The sequence below is a fragment of the Hibiscus syriacus genome, unplaced genomic scaffold (assembly GCF_006381635.1).
Source record: "Hibiscus syriacus cultivar Baekdansim isolate YM2019G1 unplaced genomic scaffold, ASM638163v2 tig00110387_pilon, whole genome shotgun sequence".
Lineage (NCBI taxonomy): Eukaryota > Viridiplantae > Streptophyta > Magnoliopsida > Malvales > Malvaceae > Hibiscus > Hibiscus syriacus.
The window spans coordinates 410,924-431,214 of record NW_024062717.1 but is presented as its reverse complement, the minus strand read 5'-3'; the positions used below and the strand labels follow the sequence as shown (position 1 = coordinate 431,214).

The 20,291-nt window shown below is 36.3% G+C and overlaps 3 protein-coding genes across 4 annotated transcripts; all 3 read left to right on the top strand.

The window, feature by feature from the left end:
* Nucleotides 1-429: 429 nt before the first annotated feature.
* On the top strand, nt 430-14,659 carry LOC120122396 (GDP-mannose transporter GONST1-like). 2 transcript variants are annotated; one of them, XM_039141513.1, is made up of 10 exons: nt 430-588; nt 1,706-1,864; nt 2,481-2,712; nt 2,854-2,993; nt 3,829-3,958; nt 4,473-4,571; nt 5,467-5,621; nt 13,499-13,615; nt 14,166-14,263; nt 14,400-14,658. In XM_039141513.1, exons 1-10 carry the CDS (start codon nt 578-580, stop codon nt 14,456-14,458), a joined length of 1,200 nt encoding a protein of 399 aa, XP_038997444.1. In that variant the 5' UTR covers nt 430-577; the 3' UTR covers nt 14,459-14,658. The 2 variants fall into 2 exon arrangements, with proteins under 2 accessions (XP_038997444.1, XP_038997446.1); XM_039141515.1 differs by lacking the exon at nt 1,706-1,864 and having other exon boundaries at nt 431-588; nt 14,375-14,659.
* A 776-nt stretch (nt 14,660-15,435) lies between these two features.
* Nucleotides 15,436-18,355, top strand: LOC120122397 (probable gamma-secretase subunit PEN-2). Its single transcript, XM_039141516.1, has 2 exons — nt 15,436-15,756; nt 17,981-18,355. Exons 1-2 carry the CDS (start codon nt 15,483-15,485, stop codon nt 18,139-18,141), a joined length of 435 nt encoding a protein of 144 aa, XP_038997447.1. The 5' UTR covers nt 15,436-15,482; the 3' UTR covers nt 18,142-18,355.
* A 711-nt stretch (nt 18,356-19,066) lies between these two features.
* Nucleotides 19,067-19,991, top strand: LOC120122631 (photosystem I reaction center subunit N, chloroplastic-like). The gene is made up of 3 exons (XM_039141755.1): nt 19,067-19,463; nt 19,540-19,665; nt 19,765-19,991. Exons 1-3 carry the CDS (start codon nt 19,158-19,160, stop codon nt 19,852-19,854), a joined length of 522 nt encoding a protein of 173 aa, XP_038997686.1. The 5' UTR covers nt 19,067-19,157; the 3' UTR covers nt 19,855-19,991.
* Nucleotides 19,992-20,291: the final 300 nt, after the last annotated feature.

Genomic DNA, 20,291 nt, shown 5'->3' with positions numbered 1-20,291 from the left:
CGTAGGATATATATTTCGTTCTCAATAAATTAAAAAATAATTCTTAATAAATACTCTCTTATAATAGTTGAATATTATTAAAAGGAAGCAATGAATAAGGGGAATTGCTTCGAGCTGGCGAAAAAAAGCCAGGCAACTCAATACTGAATAAGACCAGAGTCAAAAAAGCATGAAGTTCTAAGAAGATTCAACCAGCCACGCGAAAACAAAGAAATTTCAGAAGCCAATCGCAGTCTTTTTAAGCGAGTCAAATAAAAATGGAAATATGGGGAAGTCTTCGTTGAAGGTGGGCCAATTCTTTGTTTTGTATTTTTTGTATACGTTATTAAATGAACTCTTTCAACTCTTAGGACAGCCCTCTCAACTTCCCTTTTTATATTCTCTTTTTTCTTCATTGCTTTTCTCGCTCATATCTCAAAGGGGTCTCACCTTATTTCTCGCACTCTCTCAAATCTATTCGGTTTTTTTTTTTTGCTTCTCAGTGGTGGGTTTTTTTCTTGATTGATTGATCATTAGAACTTATAATTTGAGTGCGTTTGATGCATTCAAATTTCCAATCTATCATCTGCTGAGCTTGATGGGTACAAGGTGTTTTCTCTCTCTGGGTTTTTCCCTATTTTTTCTTTAATCCGAGTTGAAAATAAACAAGAGTTTGATTCTTTGCTTATGAACATCAACTGGGCAAATTTATCTAGCTTCGGGTTTTGTCCGGCTGTTGCTGAATTTTAAATTTTGGATATGGATAATAAGTTTATGTGTATTATTTTTTTTATTAAAAATAAGGTGCTGATCAGTATTTAAACTGTGTGTTACATTTAATGCCAGTCTTGGTATATAATTCTTAACTTGGTAAGTAACCCTTTGTGCTTGATAACAAGTTATACCAGCTGATCTTTTTAGTTATGTCAGCTCAGAACTGAAACAGGAAAGATCAGTTATTGGGTGTGGTAACTATTTCATTCTAAACATCTTGTTGTTTAGTTCTGTTTGTAGGTATAAATTGGGCTTGGGCATGTTATTTAGGTCTTGTTTGATGATCATAAGGGATAGAAAGTAATGGCCGGTTTACTATGTTAATGACTTTGGAAGGAAGTAATTTCTTATTGGTAAACACATAATTGTTTTAAGGAATATCTAGTTCCGTTGCATACTTAGCATATGGATCACCATTATTGGGTGCATCCATGTTATGCAGATTTCCCCAATCTGTTGGTGCCGAATCTCATAATGCTGAAAAGAAAGTGTTGCAGGTATTATTAATAATTTTGGAGTTATTGTACTCAAAAGTGAAAATGAATGTAACTTAGAAGATGATTTTCCACCCCAAAAGAAATAAGGAAAATGGAAATGGAGGCTTAGTAGTGCTTGTTACTTCAACAAATACTATTGTCTATACGCCACTTTGTTTTCCATCAGAATCCTTTACAATAGGAAACTGAAGCACTTTTTATTCTTTAAATTCCCTCCTGGCTTCTACTCCGGTTTTCTGGGTACTTTATATTTTCCTGATTCATTGTGCCTTCAAGTTGTTGGCATTATTTCTAGCAGCAATAGGTTCTTGGTGCTGGAGTTTGTATAATATGAAATATTGACATGATCACTTAAGCATTGTTTCTACTACTGTTACTGTCTATCCTTTATTATGTAATACATGGTTTCTGTTTGGAGCTCAAGACTGAGTCTTGGATATTCTTTTGTTTGGAAGAACTTTTCCATTAGGTGCATCTGAAGATTCTCTTGATGCTCATTTGGAAAGGAATCACACTGAAAACGTTAATATGGTTTCCGTTAAGTTTCATGAGCCAAATGGGGTGCTAGATCAAGGCCATCAAACGTCTAGTCCAGTAAGAAGAGATGTTAAGAGGTATTATTTAGTTAACTGAATTTTGATTTATTTTTCTTTTGTATTTATAAGAAAGCTTCTCATATTACAAATTTCTACTTTACCACTTCTCCAAATTTAAGTTTTTGAATGTAGATAACATATGATTTTTTAAGAAATTCTTTCTCCTTATCAGCCATTTATCTGATTCCACCCTGTATACTGTTTCTCAAAAAACTTCTGTTGCATGAAAACTACATAGATTTTCGTAATGAACTTTACAGATCTGTTACTTGAACTCTTCCCCATTCATTTTGTATGGGCATGGAGAAGAGAGTATAGAAAGTGGAAGGAATGTTTGTAGAAAGATAACCTTCATTGGAGTTGCCACATAAGTTTCCAACTGGATTCTGCTTCCAAATGGTGTTGAAGTTTTGAAGGAAAGAAAAACTTGATTGTTATGTGACTTGAAAGTAAAGTGGGAGTCTTATCATTCCCTAAAGGGTGCCAATCCGTTTCCCCCTTCTTTTTCTCATCTTTTTAACTGGTTTGTGAGCTTCAGTGGGTTCAACACGTTTTTAGCTCGGATATTTGTTGGCAAAATAAAAGTGAGATTGTTAACGATGTGGTTATTGATAAACTTCTTCTGCTAATATAGGTCATTATCTGGAGTGAAGTTTCTTGAAAATGATGATATGGATTTGGAGGATGGTAATTTGGAAAAGGACAGGAATAAAATGGAATGCAGTAACAAGTTCATTAAAATACAAAATCAGGCCTTATTATCTGGCCTTGCATATTGCTTATCCTCTTGCAGTATGATACTGGTAAACAAGTTTGTGCTCTCTGGCTATGATTTCAATGCTGGGATATCCTTGATGCTATATCAGGTATTTTCCTGACAGTGATTCAGTTGCTGTGCTAGGATTTTGTTTTTGTATCATAACAGCAGATTTTTATGCTTGATTCAATAAACTGGATTAAAACTCTTTCTGATCTCATTACAAGCTGTTGGCTCTGTCTACCTGCAGAACTTTATATCCATTGTTATTGTGTCTATACTGAGTTCTATGGGCCTAATATCGAGAGAGCCGCTAACATGGAGGTTGATTAAAGTCTGGTTACCTGTGAATGTCATATTTGTTGGAATGCTTCTTACAAGCATGTTCAGGTATGAAGTGTAGACGTATGGTCATCTAGGTGAATCCATGTTTGATATTACTTTTATATATCCATCAGCTGAAAGAATATTTAAGATTTATTTCCTGTAATTATATGCTTGTGAATCAGTAACTTGCTACCATTTGAATAAATTAGTCCCGTTTCACATACCCTTATCGTGGCATTTCATTGTTATGGCTGATTTTGCATTATATGACTTGAGTAAGAGTTGAATTTGGTATCTAAATACATTCCCCTGTAGGTGATATCCCAACATTGAGACAAATATGCTTATTTCTGACCCTGTCATTTCTTATATTGCTACATAGTCACCTAAACATGTGCATTTCAACTATGATAATCTTTTGTATATGTTGCTTATTGTTAACCCAACATTTCATACCATATAGTGAAGTAGGTCTGCTGTCCTATATAGACCTTTCCTTCAAACACAAAAGATATTGCAATCATGCGAAGCCCTTGTCAGACTTCTCCAATTAGGCTACTGAGCCTTAATTGTATGGTTAGCAATAGCATCTCCATCAAACATTCTGACTTTTTGAATTATAGCCCCTAGGTACTTGATGATCAAATTTGATCACGGTGTGATTGTTATTCCTTGTTTTACTAAATATGCACTTCTTATACTCCGTACTCGATTTAGATATTTGATTTTATAATTTCTTAAACAACTCCTGAATATGATCTGTAGCCACTTGTTGTTGCCTTTTTAAAAAAAAGGTTATTTCCATAAAATACAAGCTGTCATGAATGATTGGTGAAAGCTCAAAATAGTAAATTCATCTTTATTGTAGCTTAACTGTGATTTTTGTCACTTTCTGCAGTTTGAAATATATCAATGTAGCCATGGTCACGGTCTTGAAGAACGTTACTAATGTAATTACTGCAGTAGGTGAAATGTATTTGTTCAAGAAGCATCATAATAGCAGAGTGTGGACTGCTTTGTTCTTAATGGTATGTTTATTGGATAAGTTTATTGAGAATAGAGAATACGGGACTGAGAATAATTTAAGCAACATGTTGCTCTTCTTATATTAGCTTGATGATGTATTTAATTGTTTATCTCATTTTTCTTTAGTCACTTCTATTTTCCACCAATATTCATTTCCGATTAAACACATTTTTTAAATAAAGAGATGGTTTCAAATAGCTAATACCGTTTAAATTGTTACTTTCTAGGAATAAAATGTCATGGTGCTTTGGGGGTTTGTCCTTTAATGTAAACTTCAAAGCATTTTCCATCGATTGGAGTGGTTTAAAACACAATCAATCTATTCTGGAAAGTAATCAGCTTAACTTGATGTCTACGTTTTACTTGGTCTGTTATCACTTTTAGAGCACTTATCAAGTTGTTTTCATAAGAAATTGGGTTATTATGAAGATTGTCTTATCTAAAAGAGATATCTCATTGCTTGCTCAGTTGTAAAGATGAATCAGCATAACAAGATCTTGCTTCTGTATTGTGCAGATCGTTTCAGCTGTTTCTGGTGGAATAACAGACCTGTCATTTCATGCCATCGGATATGCATGGCAGATTATAAACTGCTTCTTAACTGCATCATATTCTGTGAGTATATAATGAGATTGTGTGAAATTTGAAAAAGGATGTTTTATGCTTAATTTAATAAAATCTGTTAGCCAATATCCTATTCATAAATCAATTGCTGATGTTTCGAGGTTTGTTTGGTGTCTGCAAAATAAAAGCTTACTTGTTAGAGGAAGAAATGATAATAAAAGTGTTAAAACGCAGCTATAGGATTAAATATCTACATGCAGATGTGCAATAAGCTAATAAGGGATCAGACTTTTTGTCTCAACTAGGTGCTTTTGAATTTTTTTATATCGATCTTGAATTTCTTTGCTATCTCTATTTCAGAATAATACACTACGATATTAAAAAGAGACATCACTAGTTAATAAACCAAATATCATGTTAACATGCCATTAATCATATTGTCTTTGCCTATATAGTGCAAATTATCATTTATATTAGAGGTCTTCAATATGGAAGTGTCTAAAACCATAACAGTGTAAGTGAGATCAGTAGCACGTGTTAAGGAGATGAATATTTCTTGGTGAAGCTTCTTCTGGCCTAAGGTTCATATAGAGTAATGCTAATGTGACAGTTGAGACTTTAGATGTTTAAGACATCACTGGGACCTAATATCTCAAATTATTTTTATTCACTAGGGTGTTTATTGAAGTTTCAATTGCTTGTGCATCATAATGCTTATATTAAGTTGACCTTGAATTTCTATTCTCAGTCCTAAACTCTCAAAAGTGGACTAGGATATAGCTGCAATTTCAGTTTGTTGGTACTTGCGATATTTAGTCTTGGATTCATGATTTTTTCCTCCAATTGTTGTTTGCAGATTGTTTATTCATCTCCTGTTCATTCGTTCTCTTTTAAATCTAAAATCATAAATGGTTGATTGTTCATTTATTTATTATTACTGGTGCAGCTGACTTTGCGTAGGGTCATGGATACTGCAAAGCAGGTCACCAAATCTGGAAACTTGAATGAATTTTCAATGGTCTTGCTAAATAACACACTTTCAATGCCATTGGGGATTCTTCTTATTTTTGTTTTCAATGAGGTTGATTATCTATACACGACGTAAGTGTTTTTATTTCCCCATCTTATTCATGTTGCAACTTTGTAGCATCATTTATTTATTTGCTTTCTTGTAATTTTCATGGTAGTAAAATATAGATGTCCATTCTTTCATGGTCTGATGTTTTGATTCACGTGATCTTTAGTTGGAATATATTAGTTACCGGTTTTTGTGGTTGATTTAAAAAAAATAAAGCAACGGTAAACAGTGAGGTGTACTGTTCGACTCTAAATTTCTTTTACTGTAAATGCTTCCATTTCTAATTTTTAATTGGGTAGTAGGTGTTAAATTTAATTTCATACAATCAATAGTTAAAAGGGAGATCCACCCCTGAGGGCTGTGAGGTGTTAATAATTTAATAAGTCTGTGAGTCCCCGCTTCATGGTGTGTAGGAAGATACATTAGGTCTGTCACTGTTCATTTTATAAATATACAATTTTTAAGTTTTAACATGTTCTATAAATTGTCCATTTAACCAGGGAATGCTGCCTAAGTTTCATACTTTAGATATTGCTTGAAGCATTGATAGGTGATTGGTTAACAGCTCTCTACTATGATAATTCAGTTGAATAAGGGACAGTTTGTTGCGAATGGGTTGTGTCAAGTGTAGATCCTGAATTTGAATTGACTTCTCTGCTAGATGTACAAAATGTAAACACTATTATTTCATCAATTGTTCGACTAGTAGCCTGTTTTTCGGATAATACTATTCCTGTTCTTTTCCTTTGACGTTTTGCATTAACTAGTTGTAGCCTGTACTCATTCACTTTAATTTTCCATTATAATTTTGACATATTCTATTCTAAAATTTTACAATTACATTCGATATTATGATGGACTTTCTTTTAGTTTTTGTACCATTACAGTGTTATCATGTTGTTTGTTTTTTTCTTTGTTCATTAGATCCTTCTTTTTTTATTCTCAGCCTTTTTTATTCTACCTTTTTTCTTTATATGACCAAGGATTGCATCTGCCAGAGTTTTTTGTTTCATCAAAATATAATTTTGTGGATCTGTCACTCAGAAGGTCAAATTCTTCTAAACCCATCTCTAGTTTTGATCCTCACATAACAAGGAAATACCAGAACTCTTCCTTCTTATTCACATTCTCTATGCAAGATTGTTTCCGAAGGACAAATCTTTTCATGCTAAGATGGAAATAAGCCAATTCTTTTAACTTTCAAGCTTCACCAAAAAATTCGGCTTAATTTCAGCCTTTGATTTTATTAGTTGAACTAAAAACCATGGTAGCTATAATTGAAGGAGTTATCATGCTGACGAAGATGGAGAGAGTTAGAGAGAGAGAGAGTGAGTCTTTCAAAAGCAAGCTTTCTGTCGCTAATTTTAGAGAGGTTCATGGAGGAATTACTTGGTCAGCTTTCGTTGATAATCTTAGCAAGAGTGTGCGTCGTAGTGATTTATGGGATCATTTTAGTCATTTTGGTAAAGTTATTAAGGTGTTCATTCCGTTCATCAATAACAGACCGAAGTATAAGGTCAATACGTTCGCGTTCGTCCATTTCGCAAGCAAGGAGGATCTGTGTAATGCAGTGGAAAAGATGAACGTCTTGATTGATGGGAGGAGGATTTCAGTGGCTGTAGCCAAATATCAGAAACTATCTGGGTCAAAGAGGCAGATAGATGGGAGGGTTGATGGGGTAAAGAGTGGTGGTATCAGTGGGGAAAAGGTTGGAAGATTGCCTTCTCCAGATGGAAGGGTGAGGAAGATGGAGATGCTGGATAAGTTTCATGATGGTAGGTCATATAAGGATGCGGTTGTTGGGATGCTTAAAGAGTCAGAGGGTGTGCAAGAAGGAAGTCATTTTAATTCGAAGGAGTCGAAAAACACTAAGGATGCTTTTATCCCGGTGGAGGATAGGGTCTGGCTGAGATCGTCACTTACTGGTATTTGCAAAGATATTTTTTAATTTCATGTTGTGCAGAAAGCTTTAAGGAATGACGACATCAACGTAAAGGTGGTAAGGTGGGGTTTTGCTAAGAATGTGTGTCTGGTTGTGTTCCAATCGGTGGAGGAGAAGAATTTAGCGATGGAAGGAAAATGGGAAGCTTTGTCTTTTTGGTTTGAAAGGTTGGAGCCTGTTTTGGATGAGGAAAGCATACCCCGAGCTTTTTGCACGATCTCCATGATAGGAGTTCCTTTAAATTGATGATCTGTTCCGTTCTTCACTAGGGTGGTATCCAGGTGGGGTAAGTTAGTGAAAATCAAAGAAGAAACTGCTCAGAGAGTTGATTGTAGAGTTACGCAGATGCTTCTCAGGGTTGTTAGTCCTTTTGACATCCCTGATCATACTACCATTACTACGAATGGAAGGAAATTTTTGATAAAAATTAAGGTTGATGCTGGGGATGATTTCTTTACTGAATTTTCAAAAATGGTTGAAGAAGATGTTCCAGAAGATCCTTGGGAGTAGAGATCCTCAGTTTGGAGTCTGGAGGATGTTCAGGCGCAGCATCGAGGTCACGTGGGTTGTCAGGAAATGTCAGAAACCCATAATAGGGTGCAGGAATGGGTACTAGGTTCACAACTTGGTAATATCACAGAATCCGAGAGAGTTGTCTCCTCTCAGCAGGAAAAGTCAAAAGGCCTTTTTGAAAGTGAGAGAAGCGAGAAAAGTACGGAGGGGGGGATCTCTATAAGCAGGACAAAGTTGACCAGGAGATTGGGCTTCAATTAGGGCTTGGAGAACATCGGTTGAGTGGCCTGGATCAAGAAAATTGCCAATTAAATATGGGCCGACTTTCTTTTTCACCAGATACAGTTAAGGATTCAGTTAGGAATGAAGATGGAGGGGTGTCTGCGGTTGGTCTTAAGTTGATAAGTTCAAGAGCTGGTTCACAAACATGTTTTGCAAGTTCTTTATCCATGAAGACTGCTCCGGTTGGAAGGAAATTAATCAAAAGTCACAAAAAAATTTATTGTAGGTCGAAGGATAGAAAGATCTGGAATCAGGTTGTGCAGGATTGTAATAATGTGCAGGATTGCAAGGAGAATTCGCGAGGGGCATTCAAGGGTGAATTGGGTAGAGCTTTAATTTCTAGAGGTTGTCTTTCTGAAATTTCAGAGGTTGTTGGTTGTTCGGTTAAGGATATGGATAGGTCTAGGGCGAACAGACCTTACATGAGACTTAAAAGGTCTCTCATTAGGGAAGCAGTCGATCATGCTAGTGTTGATACAGTATCCTCTTCAGCTTTTCCTTTGCTGTTGGAGGAAGCAATTGCTACATGAGAAATTAGTAAGATATTGGGAATATCTTTCAAAGAGAGGAAGGAAGCTTTTCTACATAAGATTGTTGAATTGGAGAAAGGGTTGAGTGGGGCGACTTGACCTCGAGCTATGTCCTTAGGCTATTTTGGGTTATTTTCACTCTGAGTATCATGACTAAGCTAAGTATCTTGTCTTGCAACGTTAGGGGGTTGGGTAAAAAAAGAGAAACATAGGGCTGTGCAAAAACTAATTTCTAAGAAAAAACCATTGTTTCTTTTTCTTCAAGAAACAAAACTTGAAAAGCTACCAAGTTCTTTTTTAAGGAGAAGTGGTTTGAATAGGCTGCAGGGGTTCATTGAGTCACAAGCTATAGGCTCATCTGGTGGTATCTTAAGTTGTTGGGATGATAGTACTTTTGAGGTTGAAGATCAACATATTCATAGGAGGTTTATTGCTGTCTTTGGAAAGTTCAAGTCCAACCATCTTAGGTGTGGCTTCATAAACGTGTATGGTCCATCTGTAGAGGAAGAGAAGGCTGATTTTTTCGATGAACTGGAAATGTTTTTAAGCGGGTTCAGTATCCCTCTGTGTGTGGGTGGGGACTTCAATGCCTACTTAAATGAAGAGAAGTTAGGTAGAGCTCAGAACAGGAATTCATTGGAAATTTTCAACCACTTTATTCAGCAATCGGGGCTTATTGATTTGCCACTTGTTGGGGGGAATTTTACCTGGAGTTAATTGGGAGTTGCCGACTTTTGTAAAATTAGACAGGTTTCTGGTAAATTCCAATTTCTTAGCAGAATTCTCCGGTATCAACCAGTTTCTATTGCCTAAATCTATCTCCGATCATAATGCAATTATTTTGGAGCTTGGGGAAGAAAATTGGGGTAAGAGACCCTTTAGGCTGTTTAGTTATTTAATGAATGAGGATGGTTTTGAGAAGATGGTTGTTGAGTCTATTAATGTGTTCAAGGAAGAGAAGCCAAGTGCTGGAATTCTTAACATTCTCAGGAATACAAAGATTGCTATTAAGAGCTGGTCTGGGGATAGAAAACAGTTTCCTCGAGTGGAAATTGTTGTGATACAAGACAAAATTCATCAGATTGAAATGAGGTTGTAACAAAATATGTCTCCCAATGCTGGTGTCAATTTGACAGAGTTGAGGCTCTTGAGAAATGAACTTTGGAGACTTCTCAGAATCGAGGAGCAAATTTGGGTTCAAAATTCGAGAGAAGTGGGTTAATGGTGGAGACCGTAATTCTAAGTATTTTCACACTTGCGTATCCATTAGGAGGAGGCAGAATTCTCTGCTTGCTCTCAATGTTGATGGTGTCATTACCAAGGATCCAGGTACTATCAAGTCCAGTGTCAGGGAACACTTCTTTAAAGCTTTTAATTGTTGTTCAACATTGGAAGTGAAGGATATTAAGTTGGACTTTTCGAGAATTTCTATGCAGCAGAATCTTTTGTTAGAAAAGGAATTTACAGAAGATGAGATTTGGGAGACCATTAATTCTTGCGACAGTTATAAAGCCCCTGGGCCAGATGGGTTGAATATGGATTTTTTTAAGAAGTTCTGGTCTACTTTGAAAGGTGATATATTGAAGTTTTTCCACAATTTCTATTTAGGAAAGGAGTGGGAGTATGGCATTAACCATTCTTTCTTAACTCTCATCCCGAAAGGCTCAAATGTTGGAAGCTTAGATAATTTCAAACCTATTTCCCTTGTAGGTGGGATATATAAGATCCTTTCTAAGTGTCTTTCGAGAAGGATGAGATGTTGCATCAATGATATTATCAGTGAGACTCAATTTGCTTTTATTCCTAGGAGACAAATTTTGGATTGTTCTTTTATTGCTAATGAAGGAATTGATTTATAGAGGAAGGGAGGTTTGAAGGGTTGTGTATTTAAGGTAGACTTCAAGAAGGCTTATGACTCGGTAGATTGGGATATTCTATTTAAAGTTATGGCTAAGATGGGGTTCGGTTCAAAATGGTGTAGCTGGATTCGGATGTGTGTTTCTATTGCTTCAGTTTCAGTTTTGGTAAATGGGGTTCCAACTGTTGAATTTCCTATGGCTAGAGATCTTAGACAGGGTTGTTCCCTGCCCCTTTGTTGTTTAATCTCGTTGGAGAACTGCTTCATCTGCTGCTCCGGAAAGCAGTATCTTCGGGGTTGTTTAGTGGTCTGGTGGTTGGTAAAGATGAGGCCTCAATCAACTTATCTCATATGCAATTTGCAGATGATCTCATCATTTTCTGCAATGCTTCGAAGACTCAGATTGTCAATGTTAAGAGGATTCTTCGTGTGTTTGAGGTTATGTATGGCCTAAAGCTGAATCTGTCTAAGAGCAAATTATTTGGTATTAAAATTAACGAGGAAGAGGTTCGCCAGTGGGCTAATGCTATTGGATGTTCAGTAAGACATTTTCCTGCGGAGTATTTGGGGTTGCCTCTTGGTGCTAAGAGAAATTCTATGTTGTTGTGGGATCCGGTAGTTCAAAAGTTTCATTTGAAGCTAGCTGGATGGAAGGCGAAGACTTTATCAATGGCAGGGAGGCTGGTTTTACTGAAGGCAGTTTTGGGTTCCCTTCCTATTTATTTCATGTCCATGTTCAAGATTCCTTCATCGGTGATTGTCAAGCTAAATTCCATCATGGCCAGATTTTTATGGGGAGGAAGAGTCGAGGCCAAAAAAATCCATTGGGTTAATTGGACAAAAGTGTGTTCTGCAAAAAGTGCTGGTGGTCTTGGTGCTTTGGACATTAGTTATATGAATAGAGCTCTTTTAGGAAGATGGTCTTGGAGGTTTGCTAATGATAAAGAGTCAGTTTGGAAGAAGGTTATCTGCTGTAAATACAATTTGGATCCTAGTTTTCCGACGTTTAACGAGAAACTTCCTGCACATGCTTCTTGGATTTGGAAATCGGTGGTCCAGAACCATTTCAAGCAAGATCAGTTTGGAGCTAAGTTTCGAAGTAAGTTTAAAGTCCGAGTGGGGGATGGAGGGAGCATCAAATTTTGGCTTGATAGTTGGGCACATGATTCCCCTCTTAAAGTGGTTTTTCCCAGAATGTTTGTGTATTCTGTAAACAAGAATGGGAGGCTTAATGAGTTTGGGGAGATTCGGTCAACAGTGTGGTCTTGGCATGTTAATATGAGAAGGAATCTGAGTGATTGGGAATTGTCTCAGTATGCTAATTTAATGGCTTTGATCCATAATATCACTCTTTCTCAGGAGTTATCAGATGGGTTGGTTTGGTGTGGGAATGGGGAAGGAGTCTATACTGCCAGTTCGTGTGTTAAGTCTTGTTGTCCTGCTGGTTCAGCAGATCCTTTTTGGAAGAAATACGTTTGGAGGGGTTTAGTACCTCCTAGAGTGGAGGTCTTTTTGTGGCAAGTGGTGTTGCAGAGACTGCCAGTAAAAAGTGAGTTACAGAGGAGAGGAGTCGCAACTATTGTTGATGTTGCTTGCCCATGTTGCTTGCCCTTTGTGTGAAAAGGCAGATGAAACCTCATCACATTTATTTTTTTCTTGCTTGGTGGCGTGGTCCTTATGGAACAAATTTATGAGTTTTTGGGGAGTTTCTTCAGCTTTTCAAGTTAATGCTCAAAGTTTTATGGTTACTTGGGATGAATTGGTTCCTAATTCTAAAATTTGGTCCTTCATTCCGGGGTGGTTCTATGGACAATTTGGAAATGTAGGAATGTCGTTGTGTTCGAGGGGGGGAGGGTAGATCAGATTGATCTATTCTTTATGGCAAGATGTAGGTTGGTTGCTTGGTTCTTAGCTTATTACAAGGTTGTATCTATTTCTAAGGACTCTCTAATATGTGACCCTTCACTTGGGGATTGTTACTCTTTCTCAAGCTCTCCTATTATCAAAATTATGTCTTGGTCTCACCCTCCAAAGGGCTTTATTAAGTTGAATGTTGATGCGGCAATGACTGCAGACTGGAGGAAGAGTGGTGTTGGGGGCATCCTAAGGGTTCACGATAGTTCGGTGTTGGGTTCCTTTCAAGAGGCTGCTGGTCCAGGTCTGCCTATTTTGATAGAACTTAAGGCTATTAAGAAAGGGTTATCCTTCTTTGCTTCGGTTCAGCAGAGTTTTATGGACAGGTTAATTGTTGAATCAGATAGTAAATTAGCAGTGGAATGGGTCAAGAGTATCGACCGTTGTCCCTATGTGTACTTAGACATTGTGACAGCTATTGTCGATAAGATTAGAGGTTTGAATGGTAGTATTAGATGGGTTGCTAGGTCAACAAATGTTGAGGCTGATAGTTTAGCTAAGACTGGTATTGGATAGTCACAATGTTTTCGTTTGGTTGGTTGGGTTATCTGTTAGGCTTTGGGTTGATTATTGGTAAGAGAGATTGTATGATTGTTTTTAAGTTTTTGTAATTTGTGGTTATCAATGAATTATTTAGGCACTCTTTTCCCCCTTCCGTTGATTAAGGAGCACCTTGTGATCCTTTAATCATGAAGGGGGTTTTTAACGAGGCCTACCATTCCTATAAAAAAAAAAACCATGGTAGCTCACATCCCATCAAGCAAATAACCCAATGACTGCTTTTTACTTTAACTATGGATTCTGGTACTTCTCTTATTTTAGAATTCTTTGGCATCTCACTATCTTTAATTTACTTGACAGACCACTTCTAAGAAGGCCTGACTTCTGGTTGGTAACAACATTAAGTGGATTTTTGGGCATGGCGATCAGTTTCACTTCAATGTGGTTTCTTCATCAAACAGGAGCTACCACGTATAGGTAAGATGAAAAAGGGCTTAAAGGCCAATGCCCACAGTTACATTTAACTTTCTATGATTGGAACGGAATACCAAACATATATATCTACCTTTCGAGATTGACAGTGTTACAATGTATAATTTCTAGTCTATCAAATTGCACTTTCTTTAGAAGTTAGGTTTTGCTGGAGTAGAGACAATTTTCTTTTATTAGTCCGTCATTGAAAAATGCTATTCTTGTTTGCTGTAGTTTGCACTTTGACCCATTACTGCAAGCTGAATACTAGCTTGAATTCTTTAAATTATGGATTTAGTAGAAGAATCAGTAGTCCTCAAGCTGAACCAGTTTACGGAATTAAACGCCAGATCACTGAAATTACTTTGTACTTGTTTAATTAGTGGTTAAAAGTATTTATAGTAGATCGATTCACTTATTTTGTTATCTGCAGCCTCGTGGGATCATGTAGTAAAGTTCCTCTGTTGCTGGGATCACTGAAGTTACTTTGTACTTTGTGTAATTAGTGGTTAAAAGTACTTATTGTAGGTGGATTCACTTATTTTGTTTTCCGTAGCCTCGTAGGGTCGCTGAACAAAATTCCTCTCTCTATAGCCGGGATTGTTCTTTTCAAGGTCCCTTCTAGTTTGGAAAACTCCGCAAGCATTTTCTTCGGTAAGCTCTAGTGTATTGAACAGGCTCGAGAACGGAATTATGTTTCTTCCAATGTTATCATCAAACCATTTCTCCACTCCTTGACCTCTTTTTCCAAGTTCCTTTTATAAGATGCCATTGCCATTGCATTTCACAGGTCTTTTAGCTGGAGTGTTTTTTGCGAGAGCGAAGATGTGGGAGAAATCTCGGTCTTAGTGTGTTATTGTAGAGCAGTGTTTATACGGTGCTTGCATCCTGTGAGTGAGGAAATGTAAGTGTGTAACACACACCCTGACAACTTTTGAGCATTGTTTATGTGTCAACCAAGTTCCCATGGAAGACAGCAAATGGGGTGGTGGAAAATGGGTTCAAAACTGAAGATTTTATGTTGTATTTGTATTGGTTGGGGGTACCTTCTTGTTCTCTTTTACTTCTGCATTTTGCTAATATTCTTTAATGTAATTTATGCATCCTTTCGTTAACTTCAATTTGAAATAGGAAAAAGAAAAGTTCACTTATCATGGCTCAATTATTTTGCATATAAACATTTTTCTTTTAAATTTACAGGGTGAACCATTGACTCTTTTTTTTCTCTTTTGGTCACTTGACTACTAAATATTACAAAATGATCATTCGATTTATTAATTTTGATTTTTTTGTCACCAACCTTTAATTTATATACGAGAAGCTGATGTTAGTTTTTAAATTTGACATAATAACAATTCATTTATTACTGAACATGGGAATATAATTCTAGAAAAGATTATTCCTTTAGGAAATAGTCTTTTTTGCGAATCAAACGTCTGTTATAAATATGGAGAGTTAAATTTATTGTTTTTTTTTTTATAAATAAGCCTACCTTGATAGAAGGATAATATTATTGATGAAATGTATTGTTGTGCCAATTAAAACAAAGCCCACATCATCATTCCCTTAATTATTTAAGGGCGAGTGACTAAAAAATTAAATTTCAATAAATTCGGTGATGAAATTGAAACCATTTAAAGTTGGATGGCCAAAATAAGTGACAGTCAACGTGGGTGACCATCCTTGTTATGTGACCAAAATGTGAGTACAATAAACGGTGAGTGGCCATTGAGGGATTTAACCCTTTTCGATTTTGTTTCTTTTAATGTGTCAAATAGAAAACCGAAGGGTAGTGGGTCTTCCTTCTCTTCTCACGAAAGAAAGGCACAGCGTTTGAGCTCGAAGGACATCGTATCGGAATAGTAGATCGGAAATGGAAGTCTCACAGTCACAGGCATCAACGAACGCAACGCAAAATCCCAACCCTAACAACAATTATCCAAGCAATAGCAATTCTATACTGTCGTCGACGCCGGTTTGGCCCACAATCGACGGTCCCTTGGGCCTGTCGGAGGAAGAATCGTTATCCTACGTTCGGAGGTTCTACAAGTTCGGCTATGCGCTTCTTCCTTTTCTTTGGGCCGTTAATTGCTTCTACTTCTGGCCCGTTCTCCGTCACTCTCGCTCCTTCCCTCGACTTCGCCCCTGTAATTATCCTTTCTTAACTCATATTTTCTAATATTTCGTTTACTTCTTTATTCGAGAAGTTTTCGAATTCTTTACTAAATCTTTGTTGATGTTTTGAATTTAGCGACTTGATTAAGATTCAAAATTTTAGTTTTTTCTTCATAGTAAAAACAAATTATTTTATTTTTTTGTGGTTCTTTATTGATGCTGAGCTGCTTATTAGTGTAAGTTTCTTAATGGCATATCAATCTATGGGAATCATAGGATTCATATGGATGAGAAGAAATAAGGTTGGCTTAATTTTATATAATTAAAATTGAAAACTCTATATTTGAATAATAAAAGTACATGATTTTACTTTTCTATTTAACAATTATGACTGCAATAATTATTTGCGTTTTTAATCTAAGTGGTTTTGACCTACATAATTGCAAGTCAGTAGCTATGTCCCTTTGCAGAGTCTATTTGGAACCAAATCAGAGTTCCACACAGTTTCATTGGAATCCAATAGCCTTATTTTAGGTCCAACGTCACAATCTGGAATCCAATAGCCTTATTTTAGGTCCAACGTCACAATCTGGAATATTGCTGAGAATTTGGTTTCCTAATTGTAATGATTGATAGGCAAAGTCGAAAGTCATACCATTTAACTCGTTCAGTTATTCTGCTCCTTAATTGGCATTGCTGAGATGGATAGGTAAATTATTTGGTGTTGCCAAACAACAGTTTTCTCTTCCATCCTCTTGGCTTATATGCTGTGGAGAAGCTAGGAACTGGTGCAATACAACATTGCCCATAGTTTCAAGGAACTTGGTATGTACCAATTTGCGGTACTTGTATGGGAATGAGTTACATAATCCAGTTATTTGTGGGACAAGGAGGTGGGCTTAGCTGATTTGCTACTAAGAATTGTGGTACCACAAGGCATGGAGTTTCAAAAGCACCTCACTTTGAGGCTTAGAAGGTGCAATTGCTGTTTAGTGCTGCATCTTTACATTATCTAGCTATGTTCCTTAGCCCTTGGTAGCACGCATTAACAGCATAGGTTCTACAGTGTACAACTGTATTAGCAGACAATGTAGGCTTTGAGAAGGTTCTTTAACAAAATCTTCTCTATTGGCTTTCTAAAATTCTGATAGTTATTGTTGATTGTTGGGTCTACTTAATCCTCTATATTTCTTATATAGGTATGGATTTTTTTGTCACTTTGGTAGTTTGGTTGGTAAAAGTAACTGAAAAGACTATCTTTATGACGGACACATTTATGAACAGAGAAACATAAACGTTTGAATATGAATCATGTGGAATTGGTACTGACAGTTTGACACATGAATTGCTTTGTCAAATTTTGTTTTTGGTTTTTGGCTTTGACAAATACAATAATTACTAGTTTTTGTGTGCGTGTAATGCTGTTTTCCTAGAACAGAAGTTGGGAAAATGCTTCTATCACCCCAGTAAGATGTTAGGGCATATGCCTTGATGCTAAGGTGCAGCACTAAATAAACATCATGCACCTACAAAGAACTAGAAGAGTTGCATGTTATGAGGTGCATGCCTTATGCTAGCTTGCAGTTTTTTTTAGCAAAACGCATAGAAATTAGAAAGCTCTTCTAACTAAAGTCTCTTTGATTTCTTTTAAGTTCCTTTTTCCAGTTTTCTTATAAAAGGAGGGAAAAATCTAATCTCTATTAGAAGAGGCCACTATAATGTGTGTGCGCATGCACCTTATTTCACAAATTGAGTGTGTTATTTTTTGTGCCCTAGGTAATAAAAGAGTTTTAGTACCTAAGAGAGCGCCTTGTGCTCTTGATAGTAGAACTTTTTTAACCTATGCATGTTTTTTCTTCTTTTGAGTGAAAGTTGAAAGTTTAAATGTTAATAATCGACTTTGGATGTTTTGCATCTTAATGTACCCTTGAATATTTTTATTCTCCATCAAAAGTTGTGTACTTTTTCCACGTGGCAAACAAATATATTAATTCCAAACAAATTGTCAATATTATTAGAAGATTTTGATTTTATATCTCCTTCAATTTCCTCTTGCGACATTATAGAAAGGGGATTTTTTTTAAGAAGATGGCATAATAAACCTTTTTTTAGGGGGGTTTGGGGTTATATTGTGAAAAATATCGATATAAAATCTATCATTTAAGTTTCCCATGTTGTTCTTCCAGGTTCTCTACTTTCTTTTTCTTGTAGTATGGGATTATTATTCATTTGTTATAATAAACATTTATTTTGCAGATGTTGTAGCATCAGCAATTGGGTTTTCCGTGTTTTCAGTTCTTTTGTGTTCTTGGGTGTTGACATTTGCCCTAGGAGGAGAACAACTTTTCGGTCCTACCTGGGATCAACTGGTAATGTATAATGTTGCGGACCGGTTAGGGTTAACAGGTTGGAGCTAGCCATCTGCCCTTTCAAAATTTAATGGCTACTTTTTTATTATCGTTCTCTAAACTCTATCTTGAAAGAAGGAAAATGGATGGTGTGTGTAATGAATTGTTTAAAAGGCGTTTATACATTCTATAAGCGTCTCATTCGAAACCGAGATGTGTATATTCTGATGATTGTTGAACCGGTACTGCTTTCGTAATCAAAGTTGCCAGATTTTATGAGGCTTGAGAGCTTCTTAATATGTTGAAGGAATGCAGCCAAACATGAGAGCCCCGGTTTTTTTAGTATTATTTAGTGTGTTTATATTTATTGAAATGATGGTCAAAATGCCTTGTGCCTTTGTGGTTGTGGTTAGATGCATTGTTTTTTTTACAATATATTGGTTTAGGTTTATAGTTATCTTTTAAAATATTTTTCATCTATGTAGCTATATATACGCACAAATATATCTCAATTATATATGAAAGTATATTTAAATAGAAATAAAATTTTAGAATTACGAATTAAATGATTATGTTCTTAAAAAACATAATTTTAAAATACAAACATTTTGTACTAATAAAAATAAAAAAAAAAGTATTGGTACAGTTAAAAGCTATTGAAAAAAAAATTTAAAACTACTAACACTCGGTTGCTCTAATGGTGCCGAGTGAATTTAAAACTACTAACAATCAGTTGATCTAATGAAACAGGTCACTCAGTGCCCTAACCCTATGGTGTGCATCAGAATCTCCCATGTTCTCGGTGAACATAAATGTTAAACAATATATGCAAAAGTGCTAGGTATTGATGTAATAGAAAGCACAAATTTTAGATTCCAAAGTGGACCCAAAAGTAAAGCTTTCCACCAAAAAAAAAACCCATGAGAGGAGTTTGCCAATAAGAGTGAGGCAATCGCACCTTATCCACACTCCAGCCATATCCTATTATCCAAATCATCACTCCTTATCAAATATCCCCATTCACAAATCTATTATATTCAACGACTTTGTAAAGATAATTAACCTTCATTTTTGGCTTTGTATCAATGGCGGCCATGAACTCCAGCGTTTTGACATGCAGCTATGCAATCTCGAGCAGTGGATCATTTGGACTTAATGCCAAGCTCGCCTCAGTGCCATCACTCGCTTCCCCGGTTGTGTGTGGTCGTCACAGGTTGCCTGTGATCAGAGCTCAACAGGCTAAAGTCTCTGACTCCAAAGAATCAGATGTCAGTGAAGGAAGAAGAACTGCTATGCTGTATTTGGCAGCTACCCTTTTCACCACAGCCGCCGCTTCTTCCGCAAATGCGGGGGTCATCGACGATTACCTCGAAAAGAGCAAAGCTAACAAGGTATGTTTTCTATGACAACTGAAAACTTGGGAGATTTGTTGTAGTTTTTAACACAGAATAAGCTGGGAAAGCGCAGGAATTGAATGACAAGAAGAGGTTGGCCACAACTGGAGCAAACTTTGCGAGAGCATACACTGTTCAATTTGGCAGCTGCAAGTTCCCTGAGAACTTTACTGGATGTCAGGATCTTGCAAAGCAAAAGGTTCCACAACTCTCATTCTCTAGGTTTTTTACAAGTTTTGTTGATGATGGTGACATGATATTTGGTTGAATATTTCTTTTGTTGGTTCTGTGGATGCAGAAAGTACCCTTCATCTCTGATGATTTGGCCTTGGAGTGTGAAGGGAAGGACAAATACAAGTGCGGTTCCAATGTGTTTTGGAAATGGTGAAGAGATCTCTAATGTAATTTTCACTTAAAACCATGTATCTAATTTTCTCATTTTTTTTTTGTGAATTGTTATGCTGCTGCATAAACCATCAAAAAGTTTGCAGATGGATCCTGCTTCATCTATGCATGGTTATCTTAATGAGTTCAATAAATCCTGTCATCTACAATCATTAACTATGTATCTCAACTGATATCAATAATGTTATATACCACCATACATACATGACGTACACTTTGTTACAAATGTGATGAATATAAACAGAACCAGACAAATCTGTCAACCCAAGCAATAGCAACTGCTCAATGAATATACATATTTGACAAAATTGCAGTATGCATGAATCTCATATCTAATGTCAGAAGATTGGACTATCCCCTTCATCCATGACACCCCAATTTCATGAGCAACTGAAACTCTTCTCGTGCTTGTCATATGAT

Excerpts from the sequence above, each read along its gene's own strand:
- LOC120122397 (XM_039141516.1), top strand. The coding sequence starts at position 15,483 with ATGGAAGTCTCACAGTCACAGGCATCAACGAACGCAACGCAAAATCCC. Across the intron at positions 15,757-17,980 it reads CTTCCCTCGACTTCGCCCCT|ATGTTGTAGCATCAGCAATT; the intron begins GTAATTATCCTT and ends TTTATTTTGCAG.
- LOC120122396 (XM_039141513.1), top strand. Across the intron at positions 2,713-2,853 it reads TATCCTTGATGCTATATCAG|AACTTTATATCCATTGTTAT; the intron begins GTATTTTCCTGA and ends GTCTACCTGCAG. Across the intron at positions 5,622-13,498 it reads GTTGATTATCTATACACGAC|ACCACTTCTAAGAAGGCCTG; the intron begins GTAAGTGTTTTT and ends TTTACTTGACAG.
- LOC120122631 (XM_039141755.1), top strand. The coding sequence starts at position 19,158 with ATGGCGGCCATGAACTCCAGCGTTTTGACATGCAGCTATGCAATCTCG. Across the intron at positions 19,464-19,539 it reads AAAAGAGCAAAGCTAACAAG|GAATTGAATGACAAGAAGAG; the intron begins GTATGTTTTCTA and ends GGGAAAGCGCAG. Across the intron at positions 19,666-19,764 it reads AGGATCTTGCAAAGCAAAAG|AAAGTACCCTTCATCTCTGA; the intron begins GTTCCACAACTC and ends CTGTGGATGCAG.